Here is a 17,112-nt window from a genome sequence, read left to right as displayed (position 1 = left end):
AGCTTGAAATTCATGTTCTGAGGTGCAACTCCAAACATGGGCCTTCATTATGTGTTTATTTTCTACTTCTTTTGTATTATTTTCTATGTCATGCAACGTTTATGCAAATCATCTAGTGTTCCTGTCTCCTTGTATCATCTCTTCCCCTCATTTAGACATAGCTTCGACTTTTTGATTTATCGAACCACTTTTCTCAACATTTTTAATCATTTGTTCAATTAAAAGAAATATTAACCTTCTGTTTTTATATAAAAATATAGAAACAACTAGAACTTGTTTTGCAACGTGTTGTAGCCTAACCTTCCGTTTATATTAGTGGAATACAATCTTTTTCGCTAATGGGCGAAATAAAATAAAATGACATTTCCCACGAGACATGTTTCAGGTAAGGATGAGAAAAAACTTATGCATTTAAATTTAACACGATATCAAATTTATTTTAAAAACCGCTTCGAATGTTAATTTGCATAATTCTTCAGATTTTCATATTTCAACTGGTTCCTAGTTTCCTTTTTATTCATACTTCTAATTGCAAAACCTTTAGCGAATACAAATGTTCGTAAAAAGTGCATTACTTGAAATATTCGGATAACGATTAGGTGTCATACTTTTGTAAAATGTCATTAAAGTTGAACATTGAACAAATCACATTAAAATTACAAAAACAATTATACCTTCAATTTTTTCGTACAGATTTTTCAACTTTATTTTAACTTTATTCTTACTTTAATTTAATGAGCCTCGTTTACAATTAGTACACATATGCTCTACATAGTGAACCTACACTCATCTTGATAACGAGATTTAAACAAAACATATGTCTGTCACGTTCTTTCTCAACAGACTGTATAACATTAACATTTACGTCTGGCGATTCGCGATCGTTTACTACCAATACCATTATTTCGAATAATTATTATTATATCGTGAAAAGTAAAACACGTAGGTTCTGAATTTTGTGAATGATACTAAGTGAACAAAATTATTCATATCTGAAATAATGCGAAAGGAACGTGTAAATTGAGACGGCCAACTCGATTATCCTTTTTGATCAAATCGAATTCGAAGAGGATTATATAATATATACGAAACGCGTTACGCGTATACGAAAGAAATACATATATATATACCTTGTATTGATCGGGCATATCCCTATTGTACATATCCGTGGTTCTTCGGTAGCTATTACAATTAAATATGTGCGCGTAATACTTAAACGATAAATAAAAGTGGATAGATATTATGCATTCGTGCGTATACGTATGTCTGTATGTGGAAATGTATCTGCACATGAATACGTATGTATATGTATACAGCACATCGATGCATGCATGTGTCCATATATGTACCGAATGATTCGATAACAACAGGTCGCCGATAAATTATCGTTTCTCACTTTCGAATAAATATAACAAACCTCGAACGCACGAATGGTCTCGAAAGGATCGCACGATTTAAATAAAATTTCTAATTTGCGAGCACGATATTGTTTCTCGGTCGAGGACCGCGGTGTAACAATCTAAGGGGTAGGTAGGTGGAAATTTAATCGTTCGTATCTTTCTGGTAGCTCTCTTGACTCTGTGTACAGTGAGGGGGAGAATCAGATGCAGTTAACAGTGGTCGGGGATAGATCTGTGACAACCTGAGAGACAGTACGGTGGTTCATCCGTGATACGAGCGAGCCATTGTAATAAAAACCAGAATTACACGACACGAATTTCTTAAGAAAGAAAGATATTAATTTTCTGTTAGATTTATTGACAACTTAACAATGGAAAATACCACGAGGTCTCGGGAGTTTTCCACTTTTGTTTACCGCCGAGAATAAGCGTGCGAAACACAGAATTCACGTTTATTGAATTAGAAATACGAAACTTGCGCGTTAACTTTTCGGATATAAAGTATAAAAAGTGAGATGCCAAAATGAAACATGGAAATTATTAGATGGTAAGGACGAACATAGGAAAGGAAAATATTCAGAGTGGCGATTGTTGTCGAATCAAGTCGTACACGTTACTCTCAACGGCTATGAATTATGCGCGACACTTTTGTACGAGGTGCAATTCGAAGCCAAAGGAAGAAAAAGAAAGCTCTAAGAATAAAATAAAAGTTGATAAAAGCAGTTTAAAGAAACCGTTTCTGCCATGTGGCCAGGCTGGCCCGGCCACGGTTGTTAATCTATCTATTAATATTGAAATAAGATATCTTTTTCATAAGTGTGAATTTTACGATATAGATACATATATTAAGATATATGTATTACCTAAAGTACATAAGTGCATACGTGCACACAATACACGTAATACATACATACATACACACGCGCGCGCACACACACACAAACACACACACACATACAATCTAATAGAGCGTGGTTCGTTTCCACTGCATTCTCATCAACAGTTTTTGGTGCATTGTCAGTAAATTAGGTCGTTGCGTCTATTGGTATTGATCGCAAGTACAAGTCATTAAATAGTTAATCGATTTGATAAATCTTCGCCGAATAGTTGTAACGTAACCAGCTGGAAAAAATAACAACTTTACAGTAATGTCACACGTGATCGTTCCTATTCAAATTTAATTAAAACTTTCAAATGACTTTTTCTTAAGAAAAACTTATGTCCAGAATTTACGTACACTTAGTTAGTTTTTTTTTTTTTTTATAAAACAAATTTGAATTAATTTTCTATCTCATCTTATATATTTATTGGAACACGTTTGACATTTCTTTTTTAAGTGGTGTAAGTCCAAATTGATTTGTTTCGAGATATTTAATGGTTTGCATTTCAATCGATTGACGTATACAAATTCATTATCGACACAGATGTATAATCAGTTTTACTAGCATTGCTCGAATAAAGTAATGTTTTCATCGAGCGCAATACTTGCACCACTTTTAAAACAAACGTATTCACAATTTCGCATAAATATTTAAAAGTTTGGGCTGCAAACTGTTCAATATTAAATATATTACATCAGTTGTCACCGAAAGTAGATGCAACTAAATTAAAAAAAAAAATTAAACTCGCACACTTTTCAAAATAACCAGCTCATTTATTCTCTTATTTTGATTTTCTTTTCTTGACATGAAAATTTTTACTACAATAATTATTCAATTATGTCTATAGAATATTTGTTCATAAACTTTTCTATAATAGTTGTTTTATCAACCGTAAATGACAAAATAAACGAGTTATGCAATTGTTAATTATAATTTTTCCGATCGAACATAGTGAAAGAATGAACGGTTGGAATCGATCCAATACGTTTTGTTCTTTATTTTATTTTTAACTGTCGTCTACGTACATGTATATATTAATTCTATTTTACACTACACCTCAAAGGATTTGCGTTGTTAAAGTTTCAATTATAATTTTCCACGATTTTATGTTTATATAATCTAATAAAAGTTCGATAATCACGTTTCACTTTAATTTTGTTACGTACAGTTTGTAGTTTATTTGAAAATCTATTTCTTAATATTGCATGATAGCATTCAATCGAAGAGGTATTTTCTCTGGTAACTACGTCTTCTGGTTACGTCACCACTTAAATGTTGTAACGTTCTTACGTAAGCGTTAACACTGTGTCTGGAAATAAATATGTTCGAAGCAATTACAGATCGTAACAGTCTCACGAATGTACGTCGATATTCGAGACAAAATGAATTGCAATTAAACTTGGACGGTTCGATTTTGTGCCACAAATTTAGCACGTAATCGACAAATTTGCCAATTTTTCTCGGATACGTCTGCGCTATGTGCTTAAGTTTCTGAAACATGCGACGATGATGAATTTATCGATAAGTATTTGTTGCGTTTCGAACTTTGTTTGAAACTCAAGCATATTCGCAACGATTCGAAGCTTCCTGTATCATTTGCACAAAAATGTAAATTTTTCAATTAAAATTTTTGTCGACACCGAAGCATTCACATCGATTCGAAGTTTATTATATCAATAATACCAAAATACAAATGTTCGTTCGAAATAAAAAAAGATTATATTTTTATTCCAGCGAAAGATCGAATCACAAATCCGGGCGAGCGCAAAGTAATTTTGTTCACGTATCGTGCGTTACTCCAAAAGTCATCATAATCGACGAATTTATAATGAATTATACTTCTAGTCAGTTTTTATTTGTTCCTATTATTACGTAGTTAAACTAATATTCCAATGATCTTTACTTCCCGCGACTAGTTTCTCACGAGATCGATTATCACCCTCTTTCGTATAAATAAATCGGTAACTGTTTGTACATTTTCAGTTTCGTATCAATCGGCTACTAAGGGCAAAATTCAGCGAAGAACACACAGATATAGATAATTGAAAAAGAATTAATAATTGTATTAATAACGTTAATGATAATGGCAAAAATGTACGTTAAATGAAATGTTTTCGTATGGTATACACGAAAATCATTATTTACGAGGAACGACCGCCAACGCGAGTCCTAACATTATATTAGTAGTTGTAATATTCGCTGTGACGCCAAGCCCGACGAATTGTGACAGTATCGAAAAAGTACGAGGGATAGAGAGAATAAACGTATCGCTAAACGAACAATTATTTTACTATTTAATACACGCCAGAACGTCGTAGAGAAAATTTCGTTGCATTTAAGTGATACTTGTGTAAATTGAAACGATGAAACAAATGGAAGACATTGTACGAGTAGCATTACATAGAATTCTCTTTGGCGTTACTATATAAACTCTCGAGTAGTCTGCGTTCTCGCTTCGAGGAACAAACGTTACACGTAATATCCATAAAACCGGAAACGCATGCGGCCGTCTTGAATCTAATATATAACTTATCACTACGATACTGTGTTAATATATCATCGGCATTGTTGAGAGAAAGAAAATCTACATGTAAATAAACATAAAAAGCATTTTTATAAATAGTCCCGATCTCTGTTATTTATTGACCTCGACCTTCGAGTATACACTGAATTTCATCTAGTGTTGTTCAGACATTCAAGCTGTTTACACGTTACAAGTTCGATTAACTCTTACAATACGATGAAGATTTAAGAACGAAGTACGTGTTTCGTTTTGTATTAAAAATATTATCAAATAGTGCTCGCTACGTGACTGAAAAAGTAACTATATATTTATCAGAATGAGGAAAGCTTTTTTATTCGCGAAAAATTAACATCGAGAGTGTTAGAAGCTTTGTGGTGAAATATCATTATATTATATTGTGAAAATTCATTTTTATCTCCGAAACTATCGACCGTCCTGAGTTCCTCTTTTTCTGTTTTTATTGAAAAATATATCAGTCGTTGGAATAAATTTTCATTTACATGGAACAGTTGCCTTTGCAACGTAAAATTTGCAAAATCTCTGTTACAAATTTTGAGTCGTAACTTACTTTCAAAAATTCCCCCCAAAAATAAGAACATATTTCCAGAAGCTTCCTCTGTAAAATAAATTTTACAATCGATATCGTAATGAACTGTTAAAAGCCTCGATACAGCTTGTTACAGGTTATCGATCCATGCGCCCAGCTGTTACGATCAGTGGCCCATATCGCTTTCACGTTATATACTTTCGATTAAATCTGCAATCAAAATCGACAGGTCTCATAACCGTTTCAATGGTACCATTTGTACCTCGAAACGAAATTAACCGACCATCGTTATTATTGCAGTTTAAACAACGGATAAACCTGGAATCTCCAATACCGCGTAATAAAATATTCCAACGTGATTATATTCTATTTTCATTGTACTATTCACCTAACATTATTGAAATACGAAAAATGAACCGAGTAGTCGTTGAGATTTCACCTATTTCCTGAAACATTTTCAAGCTGATGTCTTATGTCAACATAGCGATAAGCTTGTAATAATCTATATACAGAGTGTTCGGTAACTGTCGAACCTCGCCAGTATACTTGACAGGGTATTAATGGTTTATATCGACACATCTTCTATTTCTCGAAAAAGAAAACAAACTTATCCACTGTGTATATAATATTTTTTACTTAAAATAACATTCTGAACATACGGACAAAGTTGTCCGGTTTCGTCGGGAAACACTCTGTATATTTACGAACAATCTTTGTAAATATTTCAGTCGACAGATAACTTTTGTATCGTGCACTTCTGCCTTCTGAAAATCATTGAGTTCATTTTCCAATACACTGAGTAAGTACATCTTCCAATCGGTGGTGTTTCGATTCGTTTAAACAAAACAGGCATTAGTAAGTATTAGATTGAGATTAAGTTGCGGTAACAAAATTTTTAACTGTACCTCTTACACACTTGCGTGACTAAATCCACGAAATTTATGTATATAAAATATAAAATGTATATAAATATATATATACATGTGTACACGTATATCGAGTGTGTGTATATCTTCAAGCATGCCTACCAAAGACATTTAATAATAATAACAATAACAACAATAATAATAATAATAATAATAATAATAATAATAATAGCAATAATACCTAACAATAGTATATATTATTCTTGTAAAAGTAGCTTTCGAAAAGCGTCGTTGCAACTGAGAAGATCGTTTCCAATTCTTACGGAAGATGAGTGCATCTGCGACACTTGTCACGGAACATTACTCCGTGAACAAAGTAGAGAACAATTCGAAACTGCATTACCCGAAGCAAGACCATTTCGGTTGTCACCGTTAGAGAATTCTAGCGATAACTTTACGAAGAGCAATACGACGTCGATCGATCAAGCAGAGGTGGTAAAATGGGCGAATGCATTTTAGTATCTATAGAAAAGCCTTTGTGAACGCGTTCAATTGTATCGTCTGGAGAATGTACAACTGAAGAAATATAGTAGATTACGTGCATAATATAATGAAAACAAGTTCGAACAGGTTTAAATAGTACCACGGAAGATATTACTGAAATAGTAATTAAAAGATAAATTTAACGCAGATGGGGACAAGAGCAAGAAAATTCGTATTATTATTCTTCTTCCAAAATCTCCAGATCTTATAATCGATGGAATTGCTTTAAACTCCAGCTGCATAAAAGACCCAAGAGATAACTTTCTTGCAACTACTGGAGGCTAAACTTCGTACTTGTTTTCTATGATTCGAATACGATGAAACGATCAATTATTCCAAGTTAAACCCCCTTGTAACGATTATAATATTTATAATCTATAATGAGAAAATATAAAGATGATCAATATTTCTTCGAAGACCTAGAGTATTTACGAAGTCATCAAATTTGCAAAGAATTCGATACTTTATACCGTGTGACAAAACAAACAGAGTACGGAGTGATGCCAACTCCAGATCCTGCAAAGTCATTATTAGAACGATGTTGTTTCAGAATTGAAAAATGGATCCGGGATATATTGTGCGTACGTGTGTATGTATATTCAGGAACGATTGATCTTGAGAACTCTGAGAGAGACTTGTGTATCTTTCGAAGCACATTAACCGGATAAATTCGGCTTCAGTATATTTTTCAGTCTGCGATATGCGGAATAAGTGTGTTTCAGCCGATGTTAGTGGTACGCCCACCATTTGCATTTATGTGATTTACTAAAACGATAATTTATAACAGATTAAAGAAATTTAGTCTAAATGGTTCCAATCCTTCTTGATGAAAATAAGGATTAAAGAAATTTAGTTTAAATGGTTCCAATCCTTCTTGATGAAAATAAGGATTAAAGAAATTTAGTCTGAATGGTTCCAATCCTTCTTGATGAAAATAAGAAGAATAGGGATTCAGTAGGGTTGAAAGTTTCGAAAATAAAAATTCATTTTTGCGCTACGTTTTCATTAAAATGGGAAAAATTGCAAAATACAACGTTCTGTATTTCTTAAACAAATTCGAAACCAGCAGTGATGACTCAACCTCTCACAGACGAATTAGTTCTTTCTTTGGTTTCATTGTTTGTTTCCTTTTCTTGTATCTTTATTTCTGTAGAGTCACAATTAATATTTGTGAATGTTGCTTTATTCTAGTTTTACACAAATGATTTCGTGGGAGACAAATTTGTAATGTGGGAGAAAATTACAATTTTCGTTCAATTCAGATTGTTGAGGTGGTAACTGAACTGTTCACCGATAGTGGAAAAAATATTTGAGAAACGTTCACTCTCGAATATCAAGATAGAGGCAACACTGGTATATTTCTTCTGTGGCCAGTAGCAACAAAGTCATGGTTAGTAAAAACGTTTGAGTTGATCAGATGCGTAGGATGATAGGGAATTGTTATGTGTAACCCATTGCAGGGGGTCGTAACGGCCGGAGGTGCGATAATAAGTCTAGACGATTGGTTAGGCGAGTTTTCTGCAACGCTGACATAGTGCAGGCCCACCGTCTGGCGACCACCCGAGAGAGCAAGGCCTACGCTTTCTTCATTCCCCGAGAATGAACGTGACATAAGTCACGTAGGCCCCAAATTCGGGGGTATAAAAAGGGCCGTCGCCTTGAATGCAGTTGGTTGTTGCAATAGCGTGCCTTTGGAGAGAGGTTGAGTCCAGTGTGTCTTAGGGTGTGGTCGATTGCAAAGTATCAGGAGAACTGCTGTATATTCTAGATACGGTGTAGTTGTTTACGAGTAGAGTATCTAGAGAAGTGCTATCTATTCTAGATACGGTATAGTTGCTGTAATAGCGTGTCTCTGGACGAGAGCAGTGTATCGCAAATCAGACAATAGCGGATTGCGATTACGATATCAAAATACCTCGAGAAGTTTCGTCTACTCGGGATATACACCTTTCGCGTTTCTTATTTCTCATGTGTTGGTAAAATTAATATTTCTGATACTTCCCATCTTTAAATGATTCCTACAGATAAATTCCTGCGAATATCCTGCATTTGCGTTATTAAAAAGCTCGGCCAAATAACGAGGTGTTATTTTTATATCGCCTTTCATAAATAGGTCGCTTTCATGGCGAATGACAGACATCAGTGGTGAATGGAATGTTATAGCAAATGATCGAAGTCTGTGAGAACTACGAGGGAGTATCAAGAGCATTTTAATGTAATTTCGACTGCAAATTTCGTACGACTGTAGCGAAACGTGATTTACATGGTTACCTTGGTTTAAAAGCATTCTGGTATTTAAATTTAGTTCGGAAAATTCGATAAAATTTTTCAGCCAGTTCACAAAAATATCTTCGATGTCTAGACTGTTATGCAAACACATCGCGAAACACGATACGGGCCAGTTTTGGAAAGTCGAAGAAACATTCTTTTCCGTCGAAAAATAAATAAAAGCGATACGAACGATTCTGCAGTAGTTGCGGCACTGTCATCGTTTTTTCTCCCTCCCAACTTGTTACACAATCCACTTTCTTTTTACCCTTTTCAGCAATTACGAGATCTTACGCGATTGTTATTCCAATTATGTTATATGTACGTTATGTGTATCAAGAGCAAATCCATACTTTTCCATGACATTTTGTAACTCGTTGAAAAGTTTGTTTTTACTTTATGAACGCTTCTTTATTAATATCTTGTTGAAGAAATTGCAACAGGAATTTGAAAAATATTCACTCCTGTATAAACGTGACAGCTGACAATGGCAAATCGTTTAACACCAGTTTATTTGTTTAATAACCGCTTTGACGTGACCTCTACATATCCACGTACAGAAAAACTAATTACAGGCGATTATGTCCTGTTCAAAACCATTCAATTCTAATTGCCATTATTCTTTATACAATGGGTAGTTCACGAATAATTCGCATTTATAAATTATAATAGGACATCCTGTATGTACATCACAACTATAATATTACTATTATAATTATTGCTTCTACATGGCGTGTATAGTTCATATGTTCTGCATTCAATGATTAATATAAAAGAAAAAAATAAAGAAAGTTATGCTTATAATATTGTTATTATTACGAGAGAAAGTATTCAAGCATTAAACACACTGTTACGATTTGGATACAATCTTATCAGAGACGGAGTAAAAATATTCCACTTCAGTCAGTTTCGTACAGTCTGTATTAATCCTGTGCACGTTCACCTCGCAATCCACGATGCCGGTACGTATGCAAATATATGTTAGTTACAATTTTATAAAAGACTTTTATAAACCTTAAAACTCTTGTTGAGCTTACAAGATATTTAATGTTACAATTTTTGCGAGCCTTATCTTTTTAAGTTGACCATGACTGAGAGTTAAGAGCGCAACGTTGGTGTTAATGCGTTGTGTAACATTTCTCCTGTAATAGAATTTATTTTCATTGCTTACGTTCTTTTTATTAGATAAAAATTTTACTCTTTGAATTCAAATTTTAAACTTGATATGTGCACAATTACGACATTTAATTAATATCGTCGTTGAAATTAAAAGGAATTTTGCGTTTGGACTTTCTGCAACGAAAGATATATTTGGAAATTTATTAAGGAAGAACTTCTGAATTGATTGTTTAAAAATTTAACAAACACGTTCATTTACTACCGAAGAATGTTTATAAATTTTCGTACATCAATGCAATTAATAGTCTTTTAAAAAATACTTGCTAAACAAGTACATGCAAACAATATTTGTTTCCCTTAGAGAAGTAATTGCCAGTCAGCATTGTCAATTACAATCAAAGCAAAATTTTATATTTAAAATATTTCTCCGTTAAATTCATTTTCTGAGCCGCATAAATTTTCTTCATTTTTTATTCATTCTGATACTGTTTACATACATAATGTACCTTACAACGTAAAGAGCAGCTAAAATCGCACCATAACTTTAATAAATCGGTAATCAACAAATGAATGCAACGTTAAATAACAAATTTTTTTTTTTAATTCTTGACATCAATCCGGTGATTGATTTTACACATGTATCAATTTAAGAATTAATCCTTGGAAGTTTTATTGACAGCAAAACAAAAATCTGTCAAAGAGTTCTATCTGATAAGAATGTCTTGAATGTATCTCATACAAAGTTCTTACATGAAATGATTCTCTTAAATAATTATGGAAATTATATTTTATATTATATATTTTACACTTATACACTCTATATTATATTATATAGAACATAGAATATGAAATATAGAATATAGAATATAGAATATAGAATATAGAATATAGAATATAGAATATAGAATATAGAATATAGAATATAGAATATAGAATATAGAATATAGAATATAGAATATAGAATATAGAATATAGAATATAGAATATAGAATATAGAATATAGAATTTAGAATATAGAATATAGAATATAGAATATAGAATATAGAATATAGAATATAGAATATAGAATATAGAATATATTTTTATCAAAACGTAACAATGATTCTAACGATAAGCAATCAAAATGCTTGAGAGTCATTGAAAATCGGTATTGTCTGTTTAAATACAGTGATCAACACAGACCTGTACATGTAATATTCATATAACATGATATGGAAAACCAAAGCAATGTCACATTCCAAAATGCTTTACAGAATAAAGATGTGATTTTCTCTTAACTTGCATTTTTAAATTTATTTCTTGTCCTAAATGTCGAATACTTTGTGTTAAATAAGTATCATGAAAAACACGAAGTATATTTTTTGAAATAACTCCGTCAACGATTTTGATAAGAAATTTTCCTTCAGATCCAATTATTTTTCTTTTCAGAATTTTATCTCAAAAGGCATACAAATTTTTATACCATACAATGTAGTATTGAAAATTACATATTCTTTAAATTCTACGTGAATAACTACGGGTAATTGATTTAACGTATAAAAACTTTAACATTGAATATCCTTTTTAATTATGCACTTGAACGTGTATTTATCTATTCATTTAGTTCGATATTTACCAGATAAAAGTGGGTTAAAGTCGGTGACCTACTGCTCTTATATCTTATTGTATGTAACTTGATACATATTCGATAAGATAACTAATATGCAGAATTTCGTAATAGAAGAATTTAAAAAGACTTTTACTTAACAAATTTTTATTTACTGGTTCATTCTATGTACATTAATAATGGGAAAATCATTATCATAATTCTGTAATGTTAGAATGAATATGATAATAAAACAATAGTCAGCGTTTATGACACGCATTTACGAATTCATTTCATTCAAAAAACAATTCTTATTCTCAAATCGATACTTGAAAACAGGTAAATGTGTAAATTCATCTTTATAATCATTTTTAATATCACTAATTTTACTACAAAATTTTTAAATGTGTTCTAAATAATACAAATTTATTCATTGTTAATTATAGAAAACACCGTTCACTTTTAGAGGACTCATAGTTCCCGTGTTAACACCTTTTAATAATGACAGGTAACATCCTTAATGTTCATTAAACAACATTAATATACAAATATTAAAAAAATGTTGAAACTAATTGCTCAATTTCGGTTGTTTTCAAGATTACACAAATAATAAATTTTCTATAAAAATTATATTTAACGTGGAAAATATAATTTGTCTTATATTTATTTTTTGCAATTTTAAAGATAATTATAAGATTGATATCTAAACTAAATACGTGTAATCTAATAGTATGTAAATGTTTTACGTGAATATTTAGTTTCTCGTTTTTTTACAAATTTGAGTATTAGACACCTTCATAAACACTTTGCATAATTGAATATAGAAAAGCTTACATTAATATCATTCTATAGATATAATAGAAAAAACTATAATGTACTAAATAGTCTATATTATGTACAGCAGAACCTCGATTATTGTAGGAGAATGTAGGTACTCTGTAAATGAAGTTCTTTCTAATTGGATTTATTACCTCGATCATTATACGAATTTTAATATCGATAAGAATTTTCACCCTTGTTGTTTAGCAATTATCGAGCTTCTACTAATACTGCTCAAAATACACTGTCCATAAAATTTCTTTAACTTTAAATAACACTTCTATTGTAATACAACAATTATCCAATAAAATAATATTATTCACACATTTTTATTCTAGCAAAAGAACTTTAAACTTATCAATTATACCACAATATGCCGAATATTTAGCTAAAAAGAAAATCACTGGCGTACTTGGTAAGTAAACATTATATTTTTATTATCCTTTTCTAGATCATTGTATTTCACCAAACCTATTTACATTATTTTAACCAACTAGAGTTTTAACTATACACATATGATATATACTATTTAAAACAATAATGCGTCTGAAGTCTGCATAAAACTTATACATTGCTATCTCTCATTAACTAATGAATTTCTTTTTTACCTTACTTTTCGTTTTATTCTTAGAAGAATTTAAATTTTATTAGTAAGATTTTCTTAATAAAAATAATACCAAGTGCAACATCACTTGGACGATTATGTGTTAAACTTTATAACTAATGACTTCCATTACTTCGAAGCAGAGAACATACAGTGGGGGTTACTGTATTAATTATGGGATAACTGAATACAGTAATGCTCTTCAGGTTGTTATTTGATCGAGATAGAACTATAACACCCTGAAGGACAGGTAGACAAAATTTAATCACTTTTATCTCCCAAGTTTGCTCAACTTTGTACATATTGAAGATAAAAGTGAAAAACAGTGAGAGTGAGATATTTAACATTCGATCGAGGGGTGTAGTCAATTGTAAAATTCTTTTGTTAAAAATAATGCATATGACAATAATTTTCACCATTTTAAAAATTTTTTTTTTTTTACTCGATACTATTCACGAAGGAAACACCGGTTTAGAGAAAATACAACTTTTTTTACGATTCCATGAACTAATAGAGTTAAAAATATATAATATCTATTCTATGATTCATAGAGACAGTGTTAAATACTCTTCACATAACTGTAATCACAAGGTGCATTCCTGAAATGATAATTGACATTTTTATTGAATTTTTCGTGTAAAGTGATTCTTACAAAAATATTCAACTTAACTCAAAATCATAAAAATATATTCGTACTTGGTATTATTTTCACCATGAGAATCTCGCAGATTCGATAGACACAGTCTTACAATGATAAAATATAAAATATATAAATTTTACTTTCCTATTATGGTAACTCGTCAGTGATCCGAGTCATTGTTGATTCTGTTCCAAGAAGTGATGGGGATAATTTTGATCACCCTGAGGAACAAAATTAGTTACAATCTGAAAGACATTACTGTAGTTTAGTAACATGCAAATAGAATATCTCTTTCTCTTTAATTTCGAATAGTAAAGATGGGTAATTTCTAATCAACAGTAAACGGGACAACTGGAGAAGGTACGTCTATGTCTGTACCTGAAAGGAAATTAGTTACTGAGGCATGGGCAACCGCTGTAAAAACAACAAAGCAACACTTGATGGTTCAAGTAGGCGGTGGCCCTCTTCCAGAAGTTCTTGAGCTGGTACGTGTAAACTGCACTATTAATTATATCATACACCTGCATTAAGAATGTCATTCAATGTAACATCGTAGGGCTAAAATATTTAATAAATATTTAATTAACAAAAAGTACTAACTACTTCTGCTTGAACGCTTCTTTACATGAAATTAATTACAAACTATCAATGGAATTAATATTTTCACAGGCAAAACACGCCGAAAGTATTAAGGCAGATTCCTTACTGTGTTTACCAGAATTATACTTTAAACCTACAACATCTGATCAGCTAACGGAATATTTAAAACTGGTCAGCGATGCAGCATCAAACACTCCACTTCTCTATTATCACATTCCAATGTTAACTAATGTTAATGGTAAGTTGATAATTAAATTCAGTTTTAATTCTTATATCAAAAAGTGACTTTCATCGCAAAATCTCGCGAGCATTTTTAGAACGGTATTTATGATACTTGTTCTATTGGTAATCCGATATGTTTTCTATGCAATGGCTATTTAATCTGATAATCGAACATTTTTTCTGTATCACGAGATGACATATTAATAAAAATAGTTTTCTTTCAGTGCACATGGGACAATTTCTTGAATCTCTTGGTGAACAAATTCCAACTTTTGTGGGAATAAAGTTCACGAGCTCTGCCTTAGACGAAGGTGCTCAAGCGCTACACGCTAATAACAAAAAATACGCGATTTTCCTTGGAAACGATCAGGTATCATTGACTCTTTGTTTTGTTATAGATACTAAGAGTGCTATTAATGTTGCAATTACATCCTACATTCGATGTAATTTTTTTAGACTTTCCTAGGTCGGATTCTAATAATTAAAACTGCTTGGTGCTTTCAATTAAATACAAACAACATGGAACACTTAAAAGAGTCTACTTAAATTTGTTGTTTTTTAAAATAAAAAAAAATAATTCAGTTAAAAGTTATTCATCTACAAGATAGATTACGCGACTTTTTTATTCTCAGTGAAAATATTAAAAACGCTTGAAGATGAACAACTACTTTTTAACAGAATAATATATATTTTTTAAAAATGTTACTATTAATTAAATTTATTAATTTATTTATACACTTTTTACCGAACATACCGAACAAGTTACTTTCCTTGATCGAAGTAACAAATGTATGAAAGTCAATAATTTTAGAAACTAACACAATTTATTCAAATTAATCGAATATATAATACCATAAATGTTTTGATTTTTATTTTTAAATATTAAAACTAGGTCAATGAAATTGCATCGTTAATAGAAAATACATTTAAAATACATGTAAAATACATTATGTATTTTACTTTAAATAAGATATTCCTCCGCCGTCTTATTTTTATATTCGTTACTATTCCTTCCTTTGCTATTTTATTTTTTTTAGTTGATGAGTGCTGCCACTGCATTAGGAATGGATTCGTGTATAGCGACAAGCATAAACATGTTGCCAGAGTATGCGCTCGAAATTCTTGCAGAAGGACGAAAAGGAAATAGCATCAAAGCAAGAGAAAAGCAGGAACAACTGTCGAGAGCTGTCATTGCTATATCAAAATATGGTAAAACTATTTTTAGTGTATAATACTTCGTTATACGTTGGATGTCACAAAATGACCAAGCAAGCTAAAACATTGAAAAATTCTTTGTTCCATCCTTATATACAATTTACTTTATTGCAATCGGACTACACGTTTACAATTCATATGTATCTATGCACGTAACTATTCATATATATTATCAGTATATGAATGTTCTTCGGAAAATGTAATTGGAAATGAGCAAATCATTTTCGATTATTATAGAAAATATAATACGTACATCCACGGTGATTGTCACATAAAATTTTACCGTTGGACAAATAGGGGACAAAGTGAAACTGCATTACTTGAACCAAGACCGTTTCGACAATTATCGTTAGAAAATTTTACCGATAATTCAACAAAAAGTAATCTGATGTCAATCGAATGAACAGAAGTGATGAATACATTATTATTATTTGTAACAGAATCCCCATTAATGCAAAAGAGAGATGTTAATTATGAACGAGCATGTTAAATATTACTTATTTTACAGAGAAAGCTTCAAACATTTAGGTAATATTTATTTCGAGATTTTGGGCCACAGACCCAAATTTCGAACCCGAAATTTGCAAAATTAAAATTCGTTTATAATTTTTAGTTCGTTTATCTTCAAAGCAAAAATGAATCGTATATTTTCATTAAGCTTGAAATTACAAATCTGTGTATGCTAATTCATAAATTGAAAAAAGAATATAATGATATGAAAATGAACATTTTATTGTTAAATTACAGGTAACTGGGTGGAAACAATGAAAATAGCAATGCCTTTACTGACAAATATCAACACTGGACCTGTACGTCCACCCTTGAAAACTTTATCATCAGAAATAACAGCAGCAATGGCAAAAGATTTACAAACATTGGGATTTGAAACAAAAATTTAACCTATTAAAAAAACAAGAAAAAAACACTTAAAATCTGCTATCTAAAATTGTACATTATTTACAAATTTACAAAATGCACAAAATAATAGTATCAATTTTGTAAGCAACATTTCTATAACTAAAATTGAATGTATAGTATTACAATACTATTAATAAATTACAAGAAAAGTATGATACGAGATTTTTTCGTAATTCTGTGCAACTAAATCCAAATTAAAACACAAATTACCCAGATTGACACTTGTTAAACACAAATTACCTTGATTGACGTATTTCGATTGATGAGGAAAATTACAAAAACCGTTTACATTTTTCTTTTACCAATTGTACTGACTTTTATCCATTTAACGAGACAAATATATATTGAAATTCATTTTCTT

At 31.1% G+C, this 17,112-nt stretch overlaps 2 protein-coding genes and 1 long non-coding RNA gene across 5 annotated transcripts in view; 2 read left to right on the top strand and 1 right to left on the bottom strand.

The window, feature by feature from the left end:
• The window catches only part of LOC143149887 (1-phosphatidylinositol 4,5-bisphosphate phosphodiesterase epsilon-1), a 577,853-nt gene that overhangs the window by 185,686 nt on the left and 375,055 nt on the right, over positions 1-17,112 (top strand). The gene's annotated exons all lie outside the window — the stretch shown is intronic.
• Positions 3,264-6,621, bottom strand: LOC143149856 (uncharacterized). Its single transcript, XR_012992893.1, has 2 exons — positions 6,460-6,621; positions 3,264-6,376 (listed from the first exon to the last, which is right to left on the bottom strand). It is a non-coding gene; the product is annotated as an uncharacterized LOC143149856 (long non-coding RNA).
• Positions 6,088-16,913, top strand: LOC143149855 (N-acetylneuraminate lyase). 3 transcript variants are annotated; one of them, XM_076317600.1, is made up of 8 exons: positions 6,088-6,151; positions 12,180-12,241; positions 12,891-12,967; positions 14,136-14,281; positions 14,466-14,634; positions 14,843-14,988; positions 15,656-15,827; positions 16,581-16,913. In XM_076317600.1, exons 4-8 carry the CDS (start codon positions 14,165-14,167, stop codon positions 16,730-16,732), a joined length of 756 nt encoding a protein of 251 aa, XP_076173715.1. In that variant the 5' UTR covers positions 6,088-6,151; positions 12,180-12,241; positions 12,891-12,967; positions 14,136-14,164; the 3' UTR covers positions 16,733-16,913. The 3 variants fall into 3 exon arrangements, with proteins under 3 accessions (XP_076173715.1, XP_076173713.1, XP_076173714.1); XM_076317598.1 differs by lacking the exon at positions 6,088-6,151 and adding an exon at positions 9,880-9,991; XM_076317599.1 differs by lacking the exon at positions 6,088-6,151 and adding an exon at positions 9,960-9,991 and having other exon boundaries at positions 12,941-12,967.

The sequence above is a fragment of the Ptiloglossa arizonensis genome, chromosome 8, assembly GCF_051014685.1.
Source record: "Ptiloglossa arizonensis isolate GNS036 chromosome 8, iyPtiAriz1_principal, whole genome shotgun sequence".
Lineage (NCBI taxonomy): Eukaryota > Metazoa > Arthropoda > Insecta > Hymenoptera > Colletidae > Ptiloglossa > Ptiloglossa arizonensis.
Note: the sequence above shows the minus strand (reverse complement) of the source record. Positions and strands in the feature narration are given on the sequence as shown.